Here is a 17,146-nt window from a genome sequence, read left to right on the forward strand (position 1 = left end):
AAGTGTCCCACTGTGTGTGTGTGACGCTCGTTTTATTGTACCGTAAACATTACGCACACCAGCTGACAAATTAGCGAGGAAAAAAAATCAGAACAATTTCATCTCGAACACTCTCTGCGGTTGGATCATTGGTTGCGTACACATGACGGCTCATGAGACGTCCACAAAAGCCGAAGTCATACAAAATTTCAAAAAAATTGGGTCCTGTCCTGGACGCGTCCACAAATCGCGAAGCGAAAGAGGGTTCGGGAATTATACCTGGGATCTTCTCGAAGTGAAAAAGGATTCTGAAATTATACCTGCGATCCGCATTAGAATACCACGTACGCTGCATTCGGGGTAGCACTCGGTAAAGCGTTGTTTTGCTTAAGCGTGCAGTAAGCATAGAGGGTTTGTTTCGGCTTTCTACGAAGTTACTTGTGGACGTGGGCAGGGCGTGGGCGTCACGTGTGAGTTGGGCCATTGAAGCGCAACGTAGTTGAAGCAAAACGAGCGCACAAAGAAAGGGATAAGGGCATAGATAAGTGTAATTTACAATCTCACAGTTGACTTATGTGACACTTGTGTACACCGTTATCATAATTACAAGCAGCACCGGAAAACAGGCTGCTGCGAAGATCGCTTACCAGTGTGGTGCAAGATGCTGATCTATCTGCTGCTGATTGCCGTTAGTGCTGCGGTCTGGTATGTCCATCGGAAGTATTCGTTCTGGGTGGATCGGGGCGTGCCGTACGTGCAGCCCCGATTCCCATTCGGCAACATTCAAGGCATCGGAAGACGGATGCATTCGTCCCAGCTAATGACAAAGTTCTACAACGAGCTGAAACCTTCCGGACGGTCATTTGGTGGGATTTATTTCTTCACCAATCCGGTCGCTTTGGCCCTCGAGTTGGACTTTGTGAAGAACGTGCTGGTGCGTGATTTCGCCCACTTTCACGACCGTGGCGTTTACTACAACGAGAAGGATGATCCAATATCGGGCCATCTGTTCAACATCGAGGGTACCAAGTGGACCAACCTGCGAAAGAAGCTCATCCCGACGTTCTCCTCCGGCAAGATGAAGATGATGTGTCCAACGATCGTATCCGTCGGTGGCCGGTTCCGGGAGTGCTTGGAGCGATGCATCGCGAGCGATGGTGAGGTAGAGATGAAGGAACTGCTGGCCCGGTTTACCACGGACGTGATCGGGACGTGCGCCTTCGGTATCGACTGCAACAGTCTGAACGATCCGAACGCAGAATTCTTACGGATGGGCCGGAAGGTGTTCGAAGTGCCGCGGGGTCGTATACTGAAGTTTTTCTTCATGGCCACCTTCAAGGACTTTTCGCGGCGCATTCACATCAAAGGTACGAGCGAGGATGTGTCACAGTTCTTCTTCAAGGTCGTACGTGAAACGATCGAGTATCGCGAGCAGCACAACATTCAGCGGAACGACTTTATGAACCTGTTGATGCAGCTGAAGAATAGTGGACAGCTGGACGATTCCGGTGAGACGGTCGGTAAGCTAAGTCTGAATGAGATTGTTGCACAAGCGTTTGTGTTTTTCCTCGGTGGGTTTGAAACGTCTTCGACGACGATGTCTTACTGTCTGCATGAGCTTGCCCTGAATGAGCAGATACAGCAACGAGCACGACAGTGTGTGCTGGATGCTGTTAAAAAGCACGGTGGTCTTTCATACGAAGCACTCATGGACATGCCGTACATTGATCAGTGTATTAACGGTAAGATGCTTCCGAATATTGAAGTCTAGAGTTCTAACGTTTCTACTTTCTTTTCCATTAGAATCTCTTCGAAAGTATCCACCGGGTGCGAACCTTATACGGCAGGTTAGTCAAGATTATCGTGTCCCGGGTACGGATGTTACCTTTCCGAAGGGTATGAACGTTATGATTCCGGTGTACGCCATCCACCACGATCCGGAACACTATCCCGACCCGGAACGGTACGATCCAGACCGATTTGCACCGGACGCAAGTGAAGCAAGGAAACCGTACAGCTTCATCCCGTTCGGGGAAGGTCCAAGGATTTGTATAGCGGCTCGATTCGGAATGTTGGAGGCACGCGTTGGGCTTTCGGTGCTGTTGATGCACTTTAGCTTTACAAGATGTTCCAAGACGAACGTGCCATTAGTCATTTCTTCACGTCATGCTGTACTGACACCGGAAGGTGGACTTTGGCTCAAGGTGGAAAAGCTGCAAGCATAATGGAACAAACGAATGTCGCTTGAGTCAGGAAATCGGTAAGAATTAGCATTAGAATTTGTTTGTTTTGGTTTTAATTTTCATCTTCTAAACTGGTAGAATAAATAAGAATCCTTTTATTTTCATTTTCTGATTGTAAAACTATATAAAACAACTTTTACTTACTTATCAGACACTTAAAGGCCAGGAACTGCTACAGGAGTCTTTTCAGCTGGTCATGAACGAGAAACGATTTTTATGCAATCAATGATTCTGACCACTTTGGAGGATCATTCACGGGTGGTCTGGGGGATCATGTCGTTTTTTGAATGAACTAAGGAGCCTAAGCAGTTCTAATCTTTGTCTTTGTTTAAGCACATCGTAGAGTCTGTTGATGTCGTCATCATTCATGTTTCATTCTCCGAGATCTAAATGTTTTGCCCACTAGTCGTGCCATTTAGTTACCCTTATAACTAAATAGGAGACCCGTAAATCAAAGATTAAGTCATCAGCGTATACAAGGCCCCTAGATAGTATGATAGACAATAGCCGTTTTGAAGTTTATGCCACTAAGTCTTGGTAGTTCCTTTTGTTCCGATTTCAAACCTGATTTCGACTGGAAATCATCTTGAGAATAAATTTGTGTTCTTGTAACACACTATTGGACACGCAACTCGGTTTCATCAAGCCTGTCATTCACAGGACTTAATGCCGACAACGGTTGTGAAGCTCAATGCAAACAATAGCGGCAATAGATAACGAGTAAGGCTAACAAGGAACGCGTCAATACAAACTAGTTCACCTTGAACCATAGCAATGACTTTGTCATAGTCTAATTGTGCTAAAGTTTCAAGGTTACCGATAGCCTTGCACAAGTGCATGTATGATTAGTGTTTGATCTACATCACTTCAAGTTTGTCTTTTGATCGTGTAAGATCGCTAATACCACGTGCAATTATGTTACCCGTTCTGTGGTTGCTCTTAACAGTTTCATCCTTTCTTACGTTTGTAATGTGTGTTATTCATATTCGAAAAAAATATTCCTTCTGGCGGGAGCTGGGTGTACCGTACATTCCGGCTAGCTTTCCCCTTGGAAACATTCAACACACATCCCATCTTATGGTGGAACTCTACCAAGAACTGAAAGGAAAGCATCCTTTCGGGGGACTCTTCCAGTTTACCGAACCAGTCGCACTGATTACCGATCCGGAAATGGTGAAAAATGTGTTGGTGCGCGACTGTCGGTTCTTTTACGATCGTGGTGGATATACCGATGGGAAACACGATCCCCTCACAGGTCACATGCTGAACAGTGAAAGTGAACGGTGGTGTGCCTTACGGCACGCAGCAAGTCCAATATTTTCCACCGGCAGGATAAGAGCATTCTTGCCTGTTATGTTAGAAAAACTCAATCACTTTCGAGAGTATTTAAATGGGAAAGTAAACACGGAAGGTACCAAAGTGGAGCTGAAGGAAATGATCGGAAAACTGAACACGGATATTGCGATGAGCTTTGTGCTGGGAATTGAAGGCAACAATCTTATCGCACCGGACGGAGGCCTGCATGAGGCACTTCTGCGTGAAGCGTTCCTATTGCCAAACGTTGTGAAATTGTTCCTGATGACGTGCTACCGGTCGATAGCGAAGAAGATGCGGTTGAAAATGTTTTCAAATTATATTACTGAACTATTTCAACAAGTGGTACGAGAAACGATAGAGCATCGGAAGGATATTTCATGTTTAAATCGAAGAACTGATCTGATTGATCAACTTCTGGCGATGCCGGGATTTGATGGTAAAAGCACACTAACGCTATCGCAAATGGCTGCCCAAGTGTTTCTCTTTCTGGGTGCGTACGATGCGACGGGTATTGCTACTTTCTTCTGTTTATACGAGTTGGCACAACGGCCCGCAGTACAAGAGCGAGCTAGAGCGTGTGTCCTTGAGGCACTGGAAAAACATGGCGGAATAACGTACGATGCGCTTGCTGATATGTCATACATCGATCAGTGCTTGAATGGTAGTAGATCCGTATTTAATTCTTTTCGTCTGTCATAAAGTATTATTATTCTCATCCTTTTCAGAAACTCTCCGAATGCATCCGCTGGCGATTAATTTAGTTCGTGTCGTCACGAAAAACTATCCCGTACCCGATGCGTCCGGTGTCGTGCTACCGAAAGGATTAAACATCGTCGTACCGGTGTACGCTATCCATTACGATACGCAGTACTATCCCGAGCCGGAACGTTTCGATCCGGATCGATTTTTACCAGAGGCATGTAGGCAGCGTACTCCGTACACCTTTTTACCATTCGGCGTAGGCCCTAAAAGTTGTATCGGCTATCGGCAGGGGAAGATTCAGTTGCGTGCTATGATGGCTGTACTGTTGAGTAGCTACGAGTTTACGAAATGTCCCAACATCACGCAGGGATCACGATCGAAAGCTCACACCGTTCTGAAACTGGATGGCGATCTATGGTTAAATGTAAAACCGATCAACAGAACGAATGATGGTTAAAGTGATTTATTTAAACTTGTAGAGTTTAAGATGCCTGAGGTAATTAAGCGAGGTTACTGTAGGAATGTGTTGCATGCTTTACATGTCAACGATACGTTTTACGTTCAACCATACTTCTCCTGCGGGACCATGCAACAGATTGATCGGATCGATCCGAAGTGGACGTTCTGCATCGGATGGATCAATAGTGAAATGATAATTCCTCACCAGCATAGCTAGCCCAAGACGCGTTTGCAGCAATCCGAAACGCATCCCGATGCATATCCGTGGACCTTCTCCGAAGGGAAGGTAGCTAAAATTGTTCTTAAAATCATTCTTAATCGAAAATCGTTCCGGTTTAAAGTCGCGGGGGTTTGGGAAGTAGTCTGGATCGTTTTGAAATGCTAGATTCGGTAAAATCACACCGATTCCTTCAGGTAAAACAGCACCGTTTGGTAGCTGATAGGGTTGTGTTGTGATTCTGTGTAACGTTGCCACCGGTGGATACATACGAAGGGTTTCTGAAAGAGAAAAACGTAAATTATTTACAGTTTACAAACGATTCTATGTAGATCCTACCGTTGATAATCCACCCAATATATTCCATTTCCATGACGGCATCGTACGACAGTAGATTGTTGTGTTTTATCAGTGTTTCGTGAATACATTTCCTTGCTTCGTTTTGCACCTCCGGATGTTTGGCCAGTAGATGCAAGGCGCAAGTTATCGTGGTCGTGGAGGTTTCAAATCCCGCAAAGAAAAACACGAATGCTTGGGCGGCAATTTCTTCGAACGTTAAGCATTCACCAGCCCCAACACCATCCTGTTTCATCATGTCGATTAGGAGCTGCATAAAATCGTCTCTACGGACGTTGTTTTCCTCCCGATAGCGGATCGTGTCCCGGACAACGTTGAGAAAGAAATCGGATACATCCTTGTCGTTGAAACGTATCCCTAGTGCGCGCGCTTGCTTCCGGAACATCATGGCAAAGAACACTTTGAGGGCTTTTAGTTTGGGCAGGTTAATCATACGCTTACCCATCACTCGAAACTGCGAGTTTGGATTGTCTATGCTGTTACAGTCGATCCCGAAAGCACACGATCCAATCACATCGGTTAGGAAACGTGCCAGCAGTTCCTTAATATCAAGCCGCTGCTCTTGGTTGCATCTTTCCGCTAAATATTGATCTAAACGATTTCCCACATCCACTATCGTGTGGAACATGGCCTTCAGCTTCCCGGAGGTAAAGGTTGGCGCTAGTTTCGACCGTAGTTTTCTCCATCGATTACCTTCCATGAAGAAAAGATTAGCCGAAAGAGGATCAACCTCTTCATTGCTGTACACTCCACGGTCGACGAAGTAGTTAAAATCCTTCACAAGAATCGTTCGGGCAAAGTCCGGTGACAAGACCAACAGCACCGGGTCCCGGAAAAAGTAAATCCCAACATAATCACCTCGGGATTTCAATTTCTTGTACAGCTTCTCAATGATGTGTGCAAAGTGTATGGTTGGCTTCAATGTATCTGCAACGTTTCCAGCTGGGAATGCAGGCTCCATATAAGGCACATTTTGATCCGCCCAGAATCGGTAACGTTGCTTAAAGTGTAGATAAATCCACAGCAGGGCCAAGCTGGCCACTAGCAGTAAATGTACAAACATGACTAGAACGAACGAAGCACTGAATGGTATAATCACTTGATGGTTATTATTAGGTAATGATTGAGGCAGTGAATTTAAACTAAAGTGATTTGAAATCGATTGTTTCACATTTTATCTATGATAAGCGTAACTGATTGCCCCATAATCACCGCATACGGCGACTAGAAAGGCGATAAACAAATTCCAGCTGCTTTTGACGTTTGTTTGTATACATTTTCGCACATCAAGTGTCAGATGGTCATTTTATTTGAAATATTCAGAAAAAAATAATTTAAAAAATCCGTTTTTATGATTTAGACTGTGGTAATGGTGGTTGAGAAAAATATTATTTTTTTCCAAAAGTCACGGTTACAATAATTGCCAAAATGGTAATGCAATATTAATTTTCTTTTTATCGTTTTTTACACCAAACAAATCCAAAGGACGTTCCAATACCTTAAGAGTTCTTCTCCACAGTACGTTCCACATTCAGCCAAACTGCTCCCGCAGGACCGTGCATTAGGTTGATCGGATCAATAAGCAGCGGACGGTCAGCATCACAATCGTCAATAGCGAAATTGTAGTTCCTCAACAACATTGCCAACCCTAACCGTGTTTGAAGCTGTCCAAAACGCATCGCTATACACATCCGGGGTCCATCTCCGAAGGGAAGATAGCTTGGATTGTTTTTCCCAAACGCTTTGTCCTCGAATCGTTCCGGCTTGAACAGGTGCGGTTCAGGGAAGTAGGTAGGATCGTGATGGAAGGCAAGATTCGAGATGATCACTCCGACACCGACCGGGAGGATTTTTCCGTTTGGCAGTTGATAGGGTTGTGAGGTCATTCGATGAATCGTGGCCACTGGTGGGTATAGCCGAAGCGTTTCTGGAAGAAAAAGGGCGGAGATTCTTCATGTTCAATGTTTGTGTATCTCTATTCATATACGAACTCTCACCGTTGATAATACACTCGATATAGTCCATCTCCGTGATAGCTTCGTACGTTAACTGATTGCCATGTTTGGCCAACACACTTCGCACACACTTTCTTGCTTTGCGCTGAGCTTTTGGATGTTTCGCCAGCAGGTGCAATGCGCAGGTTATGGTAGTCGTGGATGTTTCAAACCCTCCGAAAAAAAACACGAAAGCTTGTGCAGCTATCTCTTCAAACGTGAGGGCTTCACCTGCCCCGGTACCATCTTGCTTCATCATGTCGATAAGGAGCTGCATAAAATCATCTCTCCGTACTCCCTTTTCCTCACGATAGCGAATCGTGTCCCGAACGACGTTCATGAAAAACTCTGACACATCCTTATCATTATAGCGTATACCTAGTAGTTGCGCTTGCTTCCGGAACATCATGGCGAAGAACACTTTGAGGGCTTTTAGTTTGGGCAGGTTAATCATACGTTTGCCCATGAGCCGGAACTGTGAGTTTGGGTTGTCTAAACTGTTACACTCGATTCCAAAAGCACACGATCCTATCACGTCAGTCATAAACCGCGCCAGAAGCTCCTTGATATCTATACGCTGTAATCGAATGCATCGATCCGCTAGGTATTGATCCAAACGATTTCCCACATCCACTATCGTGTGAAACATAGCTTTCAACTTCCCGGAGGTAAAGGTTGGCGCTAGTTTCGACCGTAGTTTTCTCCATCGATTTCCATCCATAAAGAAAAGATTCGCCGAAAGAGGATCAACCTCTTCATTGCTGTACACTCCACGATCGACGAAATAGTTAAAATCCTTCACAAGAATCGTCCGAGCAAAGTCAGGCGACAACACCAACAGCACAGGGTCCCGGAAGAAGTAGATGCCAGCATAATCGCCCCGTCCTTTTAACCGCCTGTACAGCTTCTCAATGAGGTGTGCAAAGTGTATGGTGGGACTAAAAATGTCCACCACGTTCCCAACCGGAAATGTAGGCTCCAGGTACGGTACATCACGCTTTAACCAGAACAGATAACGTCGCTTGAAATGGATGTATAGCCAAACAAGACCAAAGCAGGCCACCAACACGGCAGGAATTAGCATGTCTATAGGTATCACGGTACTGGAACGGTATCGTTCGATGGTAACACCATTTAAGGCTTTGTCGAACCGGTTTGTTGCACATTATTATCGGTAGGCAGTCGTAGCTGATTGCAACACGGTGCGTACAGAATCGATGATTCCCGTGTTGCTTGTGCACTGCCCGGTGGCTAGCTCATACCAGCTGGAGAGAAAGAGACAATTTCCTTGATCGTGAGATTTTTGTAAGATCACAATATTATGAACTAGGTCAAGAATTTAAACATCAAATAATTTTGCTTTGAATGGGAAAATAAACGGCGAAAAATTAATGTAACCTTGCTGTCAGTTTCAAAAGACAGCATTTTTCAAAATAAACGCTTTGACAACACGTGCTATGCGTATTGCATATGGCTTAGGCGCAAAATAACAAAAATTGTTTTCTGGTGCAAGCAATGCCGTTTGTTGAATCTATTTCAGCTGGGCTTATTTACTTATTTACTATTTAAATTTCATGCTACTTAAACAGTAGAATTGCAATTTAAAAAGCTCTCGATTGATAAGGGCTGATACTGACAGCATACATTTAGGCTTGTTATAAAATAATTTGAATTCACTCAAGTAAATCTTATCCATCTTACCGTTTACTGTCTAAGATTTTTCATCAATTTGGTCAGAGAAGTCGTAAAAGATAAATAAAATCAAACTTTACCCGCTAACCAACACCAAAAAGCCAGCAGAAGATAGATTTCCCTATTCCTTCAACAGAAAGCTCGACCAAACTTGCAAACATAATCGTTTTGTAGAAGCATTTCTTATCAAGTATGCTGACTTTTACGACCGCGGTCTTTCGTTTGAAAAGTCTTGAAAGTAAAAGCTTTTCATCTGTTTCCCGAAAATTGGGTTAATCCTTGTTCTCAATCAGAAGGCGAACACAATAAACAGCTGCCTCAGATTGGTGGTGCTGTAGAGACATAAAAAGGGACACGTGTTTGTCGCTACTGTCGCTGTCTCCTACCACCGATCATCCGTTGCACACTTAGCTGGGTGGCCCTTTCATCATCACACATCTTAAACGTGCCCGTGTGAAGTGCACACTCAAAGAAGCCGTGCACGCGAAAAGAAAGTAGAAATTGTTTATCACATAGCCGACTGGCAGGACAACCTTCACGGTTGGTTGGTACCTCCGTTTAACCTAATTTATATTCCGGCGCACCTTTTATCCTCAAATCCGACGGCGCACGGACGCGCTAGTTCACATTTATTTACCTGTCCTGTCGATAACGGAATCGGTTTTCGATGAACAAGCGGTTCGGGTTGGGCTGAAAACAGGTGAGTTCCGTGGTGGAACTTCAACACTCCCTGCTTGTACGCTGCTGGTTCCTTTTTATTTCCCCGACTCCACTGATCCGTCTGTTATTGATGTATTTTAGCGAGAAAACAGTAGCCCCAAAAACCGTACCTTTGGGGTGTTTAGTCTTATGGTTAGTCCCAGTGTGCCCTTTCGAAAACCGAGATCACAGCAACGAAGGCACTCGATAAATTTCTGTCTCGAGTGCCTCCCGAAAAAAAACCCCTCCCTGCCAATGTCCAACAGGATGGTGGTAGCCAGTGTTGGAAAAGGTAAAGCAAAATTTAAGATGTTGTCGCTTTTGCCGCTGCTTTACGATTACACCGGAACTGTCCAGCCCTCTAGGGAGCCTGTCCGTTGTACGTGCCCCATTGCAAAGCTTTCGGGTTCTGGAGCTGAATGCGCGCACCAAGTGGCAGCGAATGTTTGTGGTGGCGATAAAGTGAGGGTAATTTATTCTACATGATAGCCAGGCTAGAGGGCCAACAAAAAGGCAACGAAGTAACGACAAAAAATAAACCCGCCCGTCTGATAGACTTTTGGAGATTTGCGACTGTAGGAATGATCGATTGAAGGCGGGATTGGACAGATTTGTCAAAATGGAAGAAAGTTGATAAACTGTTGGATATGGTGCGAGAATGAGTGCGGGAATGGTTTAAATGAATTGACGGTATCGGAAGTCGAGCGAATGAATTTTTTCCTTCTTATCGCTGATCATTCGACGAACGTGAGCACTGCAATGGGCTGCTGAATGCTGATTAAGGTAATCGTAAATCATGCCTTCAGAAGAGCGAACGTGATCCTACGATTTATGTATTGTTTGAATGATTGCGTCGGTCGAATGAAATGATTGTGATAAATGATCTTATTTTGATTAGATCTTATTACATTAAAGTTGAAACCGGTAACTAGCTTTACAGCTGGTGAGTGGTAGATTGTAAGATTTCTTAAGCATAGAGTTTAGAATTTCCAGTTAAACACAATACAAATTTACCATTTATGTTAGAACATTTTAACAATGTTTCTACATAAATTCATATTCACTTTATCTCTTCCTTTTTTCTGTTCCATTTAGCACCACACTAGCTAGAAGCAATCTAATTAATTTCCATTAAACTGGCATCGCTTTTGGCAGTAGCATAATCGCACTTGCCGTTTAACCGTACCGAAGAGCGCAGATAAACTGATGCACTCCGTTGATAAGCATTTGCCTGCGGTTCATGCTGGTGTATGTCAGTCCAGCAAACCAAGACCCACAGCTTGTCGAGTGGTCAGTTTGTTCGCTTCGAGCCAGTTGCTCGGTCCAAGAGCGTTGATGCAAAAGAAACGCTTTGCAGCTGAACGCACTTTGTACCGAGCGATCGTAATTGAAAGTGCACCAAGGATAGGGAAGAACCCACAGACACATTCATTCGCTCCGTTTCCGTCGGGGTTATATACGGGTGTTTGTAGGGTGGAAGAGAAATTAGCCCGGTCAACGGTCGTTTCCGGAGGCTGGTACAGTTCCTATTTCAAAGGTGGTGTAACAACAGGGTGATACGACTACGTTACAAATGGAGTCCATGATGCGGATGGGTGCATTTAGCTAGTGTGTTGGAGTATGCCGCAGTAATTAGCTTTTAGCCCATTGCCACTGTCCCTGAGGATGACAAGGTTCGGTGGCGAATGAAATGGTAGTTTTGTCTGCTGGCATCAGGTGTTGGAATGACACGGAATCAAGCTGGAATCTTCTCTTTCGGAACTATTTTTTGATGGCTTCAAACTGGTAGACTTTTCACCAGTGAAGAACACGAAAAGTTCTTTTAAATTAAACAAATTATTATTTTTTTTAAATAAATATTAATATTTTGTTAGAGTATTATTTTCAACGTTCGTTTGAGCTTAACAAGAGCTAAGCAAGTTCAGATGCAATTTCCCTGTTCATGTATTGCGATTTTACCGTTTAAGCAAACAGCTAGTCGCTCGAGGGGTGGTAAACATTCTCCTACCATTCTTTCAACTAACACGATTTAAAACATAAACTCTGCTTACCTCTGGCTAAGATAATAGCGCTTCAAAGTGGTGAAGAAGGTGCAACAAAATCCCACCCATCAAGCACCATGTGCTGGTCTGGTATATCTGGTGTTGCCGTATGTACAGAACCGAAACAAATGTTGTTATTCGCTAAACAACATTGCACCTTTTCCCGGAAGTTACGTTTAGTCCTGTTGGCCCTTTTCACACACAGAGAAAAAAATGGTTCAGAATAGCGTTTTCATGTGCAACAGGCAAACCGCGGTATCAAAACCCGGCGAGCTTATGCGGCTTGGTGCAGCTCAACGTGAAGAAAACATCGGGCAAAGGGGAATCATTTTCGTGCTACAAAACATTCTTCATTGCGAATGGTACGCTCTGCACGGGGAATGCAATTGCAACTTTTTATTTTAGAAACCTAGCAAACCCGTCGGAAGGATGTGGATAGTTAGCTGCACAAAGCAATAATGGTAGAGCAACGGCAACAAAGGGATGCTGCTACGGTACGGTAAACCCCTTTTCGACGATGGTAAAGTTTCAACCCGGAAAAAGGTGTGTATTTTTTCTCTCTCTCTGTCTTCATTCTTGTACTGGATATTTTTCATTTTCGCTTGTGAATGCAGGTGCTAAACATTGGTTTATTATAGCAGCGATGCTTTGCTTCCCGTGGCGACTGAAGATACGATAGCGTCTGCTAAAGAATTATGGGCTTGAATGTGATTTTGTTCTTCGTAAGTCAATTTAATGTTTGGGATGATGGGTGGAAAAAACAACAACATGCCTTTAAATATGGGACAATTGTAAACACCGTGTAAATTGTTGTTTAGCTTCAATTAAAGCATATTAGAAAATTACCAAGATTATACACAATGGATGTTTAATAAATGATATTTTTTTAGCTAGTTTCATTTTTAATTTATTAAATTGAATTATTAAATCAAGTTCAACATACCAGTAATAAATTCATTAACTAAACTTATTTCAAGCAATTCGCATTAAAAACATCAATTAATAAAATTTTGCAAAATTACTCAAAAAAAGACTTAGGAAATTTTCAAATTTTTAGATTTTATTTTTATTTTCTTAAATTTTTTATTCATATTTTTATTTAAAACATTATTTGAGAGAAAAGAAACTTATTTCAACCGATTGGCATTAAAATAAATCAATTTAATTTTTTTTTGCAAAATTTCTCAAAAAAATGGCAATGGGTACCCCTTATGAAATTTTCGAGATGAAATTTTTTTAAATTTTTTTTCCGATTTTTTATTCTTTTTTGTGTTTAAAGCATTATTTGAGTGAAAAGAAATTCATTGCAACAAATTCGCATTAGAATATATCACATTTATAAATTTTGCTAAATTGCTCAAAAATGAGGAAAATTTTACATTTTCTCAAACAGGGTATGGAACTTGGTTCCTCGAATAACTTCCGGTACGGACACCTGAGGGCACGGCTGTCCAAGAAGAAAATGTAGCCATTGATGTCATCTATCGACCACAGGTTAAAGATTGGCAATCCGTTGGATACCGACCGAGTTATAGACAAAACTTGGTGGAAAAATGAGGAAAATTTTACGTTTTCTCAAACAGGGTATGGAACTTGGTTCCTCGAATAACTTCCGGCACGGACACCTGAGAGTATGGCCGTCCAAGAAGAAAATGTAGCCATTGATGCCATCTATCGACCACAGGTTAAAGATTGGCGATCCGTTGGATACCGACCGAGTTACAGCCAAAACTTGGTGCAAAAATTAGCCTTATAAAATTTGCAAATTTTTAGAATTTTTTTAATTTTCTTCAATTTTTTATTCTTTTTTTTATTTAAAACATTATTTGAGTGAAAAGAAACTTATTTCAACCGATTGGCATTAAAATAAATCAATTTAATTTTTTTTGCAAAATTTCTCAAAAAAATGGCAAGGGGTACCCCTTATGAAATTTTCAAGATGAAATTTTTTAAAAATTTTTTTTCCGATTTTTCATTCTGTTTTGTGTTTAAAGCATTATTTGAGTGAAAAGAAACTCATTGTAACAAATTCGCATTAAAATATATCACATTTAAATTTTTTTGCTAAACTGCTCAAAAATGAGGAAAATTTTACGTTTTCTCAAACAGGGTATGGAACTTGGTTCCTCGAATAACTTCCGGTACGGACACCTGAGGGCATGGCTGTCCAAGAAGAAAATGTAGCCATTGATGCCATCTATCGACTACAGGTTAAAGATTGGCGATCCGTTGGATACCGACCGAGTTACAGCCAAAACTTGGTGGAAAAATGAGGAAAATTTTACGTTTTCTCAAACAGGGTATGGAACTTGGTTCCTCGAATAACTTCCGGCACGAACACCTGAGAGTATGGCCGTCCAAGAAGAAAATGTAGCCATTGATGCCATCTATCGACCACAGGTTAAAGATTGGCGATCCGTTGGATACCGACCGAGTTACAGCCAAAACTTGGTGCAAAAATTAGCCTTATAAAATTTGCAAATTTTTAGAAGTTTTTTAATTTTCTTCAATTTTTCATTATTTTTTTTATTTAAAACATTATTTGAGTGAAAAGAAACTTATTACAACCGATTGGCATTAAAATAAATCAATTTAATTTTTTTTGCAAAATTTCTCAAAAAAATGGCAAGGGGTACCCCTTATGAAATTTTCAAGATGAAATTTTTAAAAAAAAATTTTCCGATTTTTTATTCTGTTTTGTGTTTAAAGCATTATTTGAGTGAAAAGAAACTCATTGTAACAAATTCGCATTAGAATATATCACATTTATAAATTTTTGCTAAACTGCTCAAAAATGAGGAAAATTTTACGTTTTCTCAAACAGGGTATGGAACTTGGTTCCTCGAATAACTTCCGGTACGGACACCTGAGGGCATGGCTGTCCAAGAAGAAAATGTAGCCATTGATGCCATCTATCGACCACAGGTTAAAGATTGGCGATCCGTTGGATACCGACCGAGTTACAGCCAAAACTTGGTGGAAAAATGAGGAAAATTTTACGTTTTCTCAACAGGGTATGGAACTTGGTTCCTCGAATAACTTCCGGTACGGACACCTGAGGGCATGGCTGTCCAAGAAGAAAATGTAGCCATTGATGCCATCTATCGACCACAGGTTAAAGATTGGCGATCCGTTGAATACCGACCGAGTTACAGCCAAAACTTGGTGGAAAAATGAGGAAAATTTTACGTTTTCTCAAACAGGGTATGGAACTTGGTTCCTCGAATAACTTCCGGCATGGACACCTGAGAGTATGGCCGTCCAAGAAGAAAATGTAGCCATTGATGCCATCTATCGAGTACAGGTTAAAGATTGGCGATCCGTTGGATACCGACCGAGTTACAGCCAAAACTTGGTGCAAAAATTAGCCTTATAAAATTTGCAAATTTTTAGAATTTTTTTAATTTTCTTTAATTTTTTATTATTTTTTTATTTAAAACATTATTTGAGTGAAAAGAAACTTATTTCAACCGATTGGCATTAAAATAAATCAATTTAATTTTTTTTGCAAAATTTCTCAAAAAAATGGCAAGGGGTACCCCTTATGAAATTTTCAAGATGAAATTTTTAAAAAAAAATTTTTCCGATTTTTTATTCTGTTTTGTGTTTAAAGCATTATTTGAGTGAAAAGAAACTCATTGTAACAAATTCGCATTAGAATATATCACATTTATAAATTTTTGCTAAACTGCTCAAAAATGAGGAAAATTTTACGTTTTCTCAAACAGGGTATGGAACTTGGTTCCTCGAATAACTTCCGGTACGGACACCTGAGGGCATGGCTGTCCAAGAAGAAAATGTAGCCATTGATGCCATCTATCGACTACAGGTTAAAGATTGGCGTTCCGTTGGATACCGACCGAGTTACAGCCAAAACTTGGTGGAAAAATGAGGAAAATTTTACGTTTTCTCAAACAGGGTATGGAACTTGGTTCCTCGAATAACTTCCGGCACGGACACCTGAGAGTATGGCCGTCCAAGAAGAAAATGTAGCCATTGATGCCATCTATCTACCACAGGTTAAAGATTGGCGATCCGTTGGATACCGACCGAGTTACAGCCAAAAATTTGTTGCAAAAATTAGCCTTATAAAATTTGCAAATTTTTAGAATTTTTTTAAATTTTCTTTAATTTTTTATTTTTTTTATTTAAAACATTATTTGAGTGAAAAGAAACTTATTTCAACCGATTGGCATTAAAATAAATCAATTTAATTTTTTTTGCAAAATTTCTCAAAAAAAAAGGCAAGGGGTACCCCTTATGAAATTTTCGAGATGAAATTTTTTAAAAAAAATTTTTCGATTTTTTATTCTGTTTTGTGTTTAAAGCATTATTTGAGTGAAAAGAAACTCATTGCAACAAATTTGCGTTAGAATATATCACATTTATAAATTTTGCTAAATTGCTCAAAAATGAGGAAAATTTTACGTTTTCTCAAACAGGGTATGGAACTTGGTTCCTCGAATAACTTCCGGTACGGACACCTGAGGACATGGCTGTCCAAGAAGAAAATGTAGCCATTGATGCCATCTATCGACCGCAGGTTAAAGATTGGCGATCCGTTGAATACCGACCGAGTTATAGACAAAACTTGGTGGAAAAATGAAGAAAATTTTACGTTTTCTCAACAGGGTATGGAACTTGGTTCCTCGAATAGCTTCCGGCACGGACACCTGAGAGTATGGCCGTCCAAGAAGAAAATGTAGCCATTGATGCCATCTATCTACCACAGGTTAAAGATTGGCGATCCGTTGGATACCGACCGAGTTACAGCCAAAACTTGGTGCAAAAATTAGCCTTATAAAATTTGCAAATTTTTAGAATTTTTTTTAATTTTCTTTAATTTTTTATTATTTTTTTTATTTAAAACATTATTTGAGTGAAAAGAAACTTATTTCAACCGATTGGCATTAAAATAAATCAATTTAATTTTTTTTTGCAAAATTTCTCAAAAAAATGGCCCTTATGAAATTTTCAAGATGAAATTTTTTAAAAAAAATTTTTCCGATTTTTTATTCTGTTTTGTGTTTAAAGCATTATTTGAGTGAAAAGAAACTCATTGTAACAAATTCGCATTAGAATATATCACATTTATAAATTTTTGCTAAACTGCTCAAAAATGAGGAAAATTTTACGTTTTCTCAAACAGGGTATGGAACTTGGTTCCTCGAATAACTTCCGGTACGGACACCTGAGGGCATGGCTGTCCAAGAAGAAAATGTAGCCATTGATGCCATCTATCGACCACAGGTTAAAGATTGGCGATCCGTTGAATACCGACCGAGTTACAGCCAAAACTTGGTGGAAAAATGAGGAAAATTTTACGTTTTCTCAACAGGGTATGAAACTTGTTTCCTCGAATAACTTCCGGCACGGACACCTGAGAGTATGGCCGTCCAAGAAGATAATGTAGCCATTAATGCCATCTATTGACCACAGGTTAAA

At 41.1% G+C, this 17,146-nt stretch overlaps 3 protein-coding genes across 3 annotated transcripts; 2 read left to right on the plus strand and 1 right to left on the minus strand.

Annotated features, from left to right (window-relative positions):
- Positions 1-459: 459 nt before the first annotated feature.
- LOC125763716 (cytochrome P450 6A1-like) lies at positions 460-2,326 on the plus strand. Its single transcript, XM_049427115.1, has 2 exons — positions 460-1,721; positions 1,783-2,326. The coding sequence occupies exons 1-2, from the start codon at positions 641-643 to the stop codon at positions 2,202-2,204; spliced, it is 1,503 nt and encodes a 500-aa protein (XP_049283072.1). The 5' UTR covers positions 460-640; the 3' UTR covers positions 2,205-2,326.
- Positions 2,327-2,418: 92 nt separating this feature from the next.
- On the plus strand, positions 2,419-4,698 carry LOC125763719 (probable cytochrome P450 6a14). Its single transcript, XM_049427127.1, has 2 exons — positions 2,419-4,200; positions 4,265-4,698. Exons 1-2 carry the CDS (start codon positions 3,138-3,140, stop codon positions 4,696-4,698), a joined length of 1,497 nt encoding a protein of 498 aa, XP_049283084.1. The 5' UTR covers positions 2,419-3,137.
- Positions 4,699-4,776: 78 nt separating this feature from the next.
- Positions 4,777-8,606, minus strand: LOC125774990 (uncharacterized). Its single transcript, XM_049445370.1, has 4 exons — positions 7,272-8,606; positions 6,777-7,201; positions 5,257-6,448; positions 4,777-5,198 (listed from the first exon to the last, which is right to left on the minus strand). Exons 1-4 carry the CDS (start codon positions 8,350-8,352, stop codon positions 4,777-4,779), a joined length of 3,120 nt encoding a protein of 1,039 aa, XP_049301327.1. The 5' UTR covers positions 8,353-8,606.
- Positions 8,607-17,146: the final 8,540 nt, after the last annotated feature.

Source organism: Anopheles funestus, chromosome 2RL, assembly GCF_943734845.2.
Source record: "Anopheles funestus chromosome 2RL, idAnoFuneDA-416_04, whole genome shotgun sequence".
In the NCBI taxonomy this organism is placed as follows: Eukaryota; Metazoa; Arthropoda; class Insecta; order Diptera; family Culicidae; genus Anopheles; species Anopheles funestus.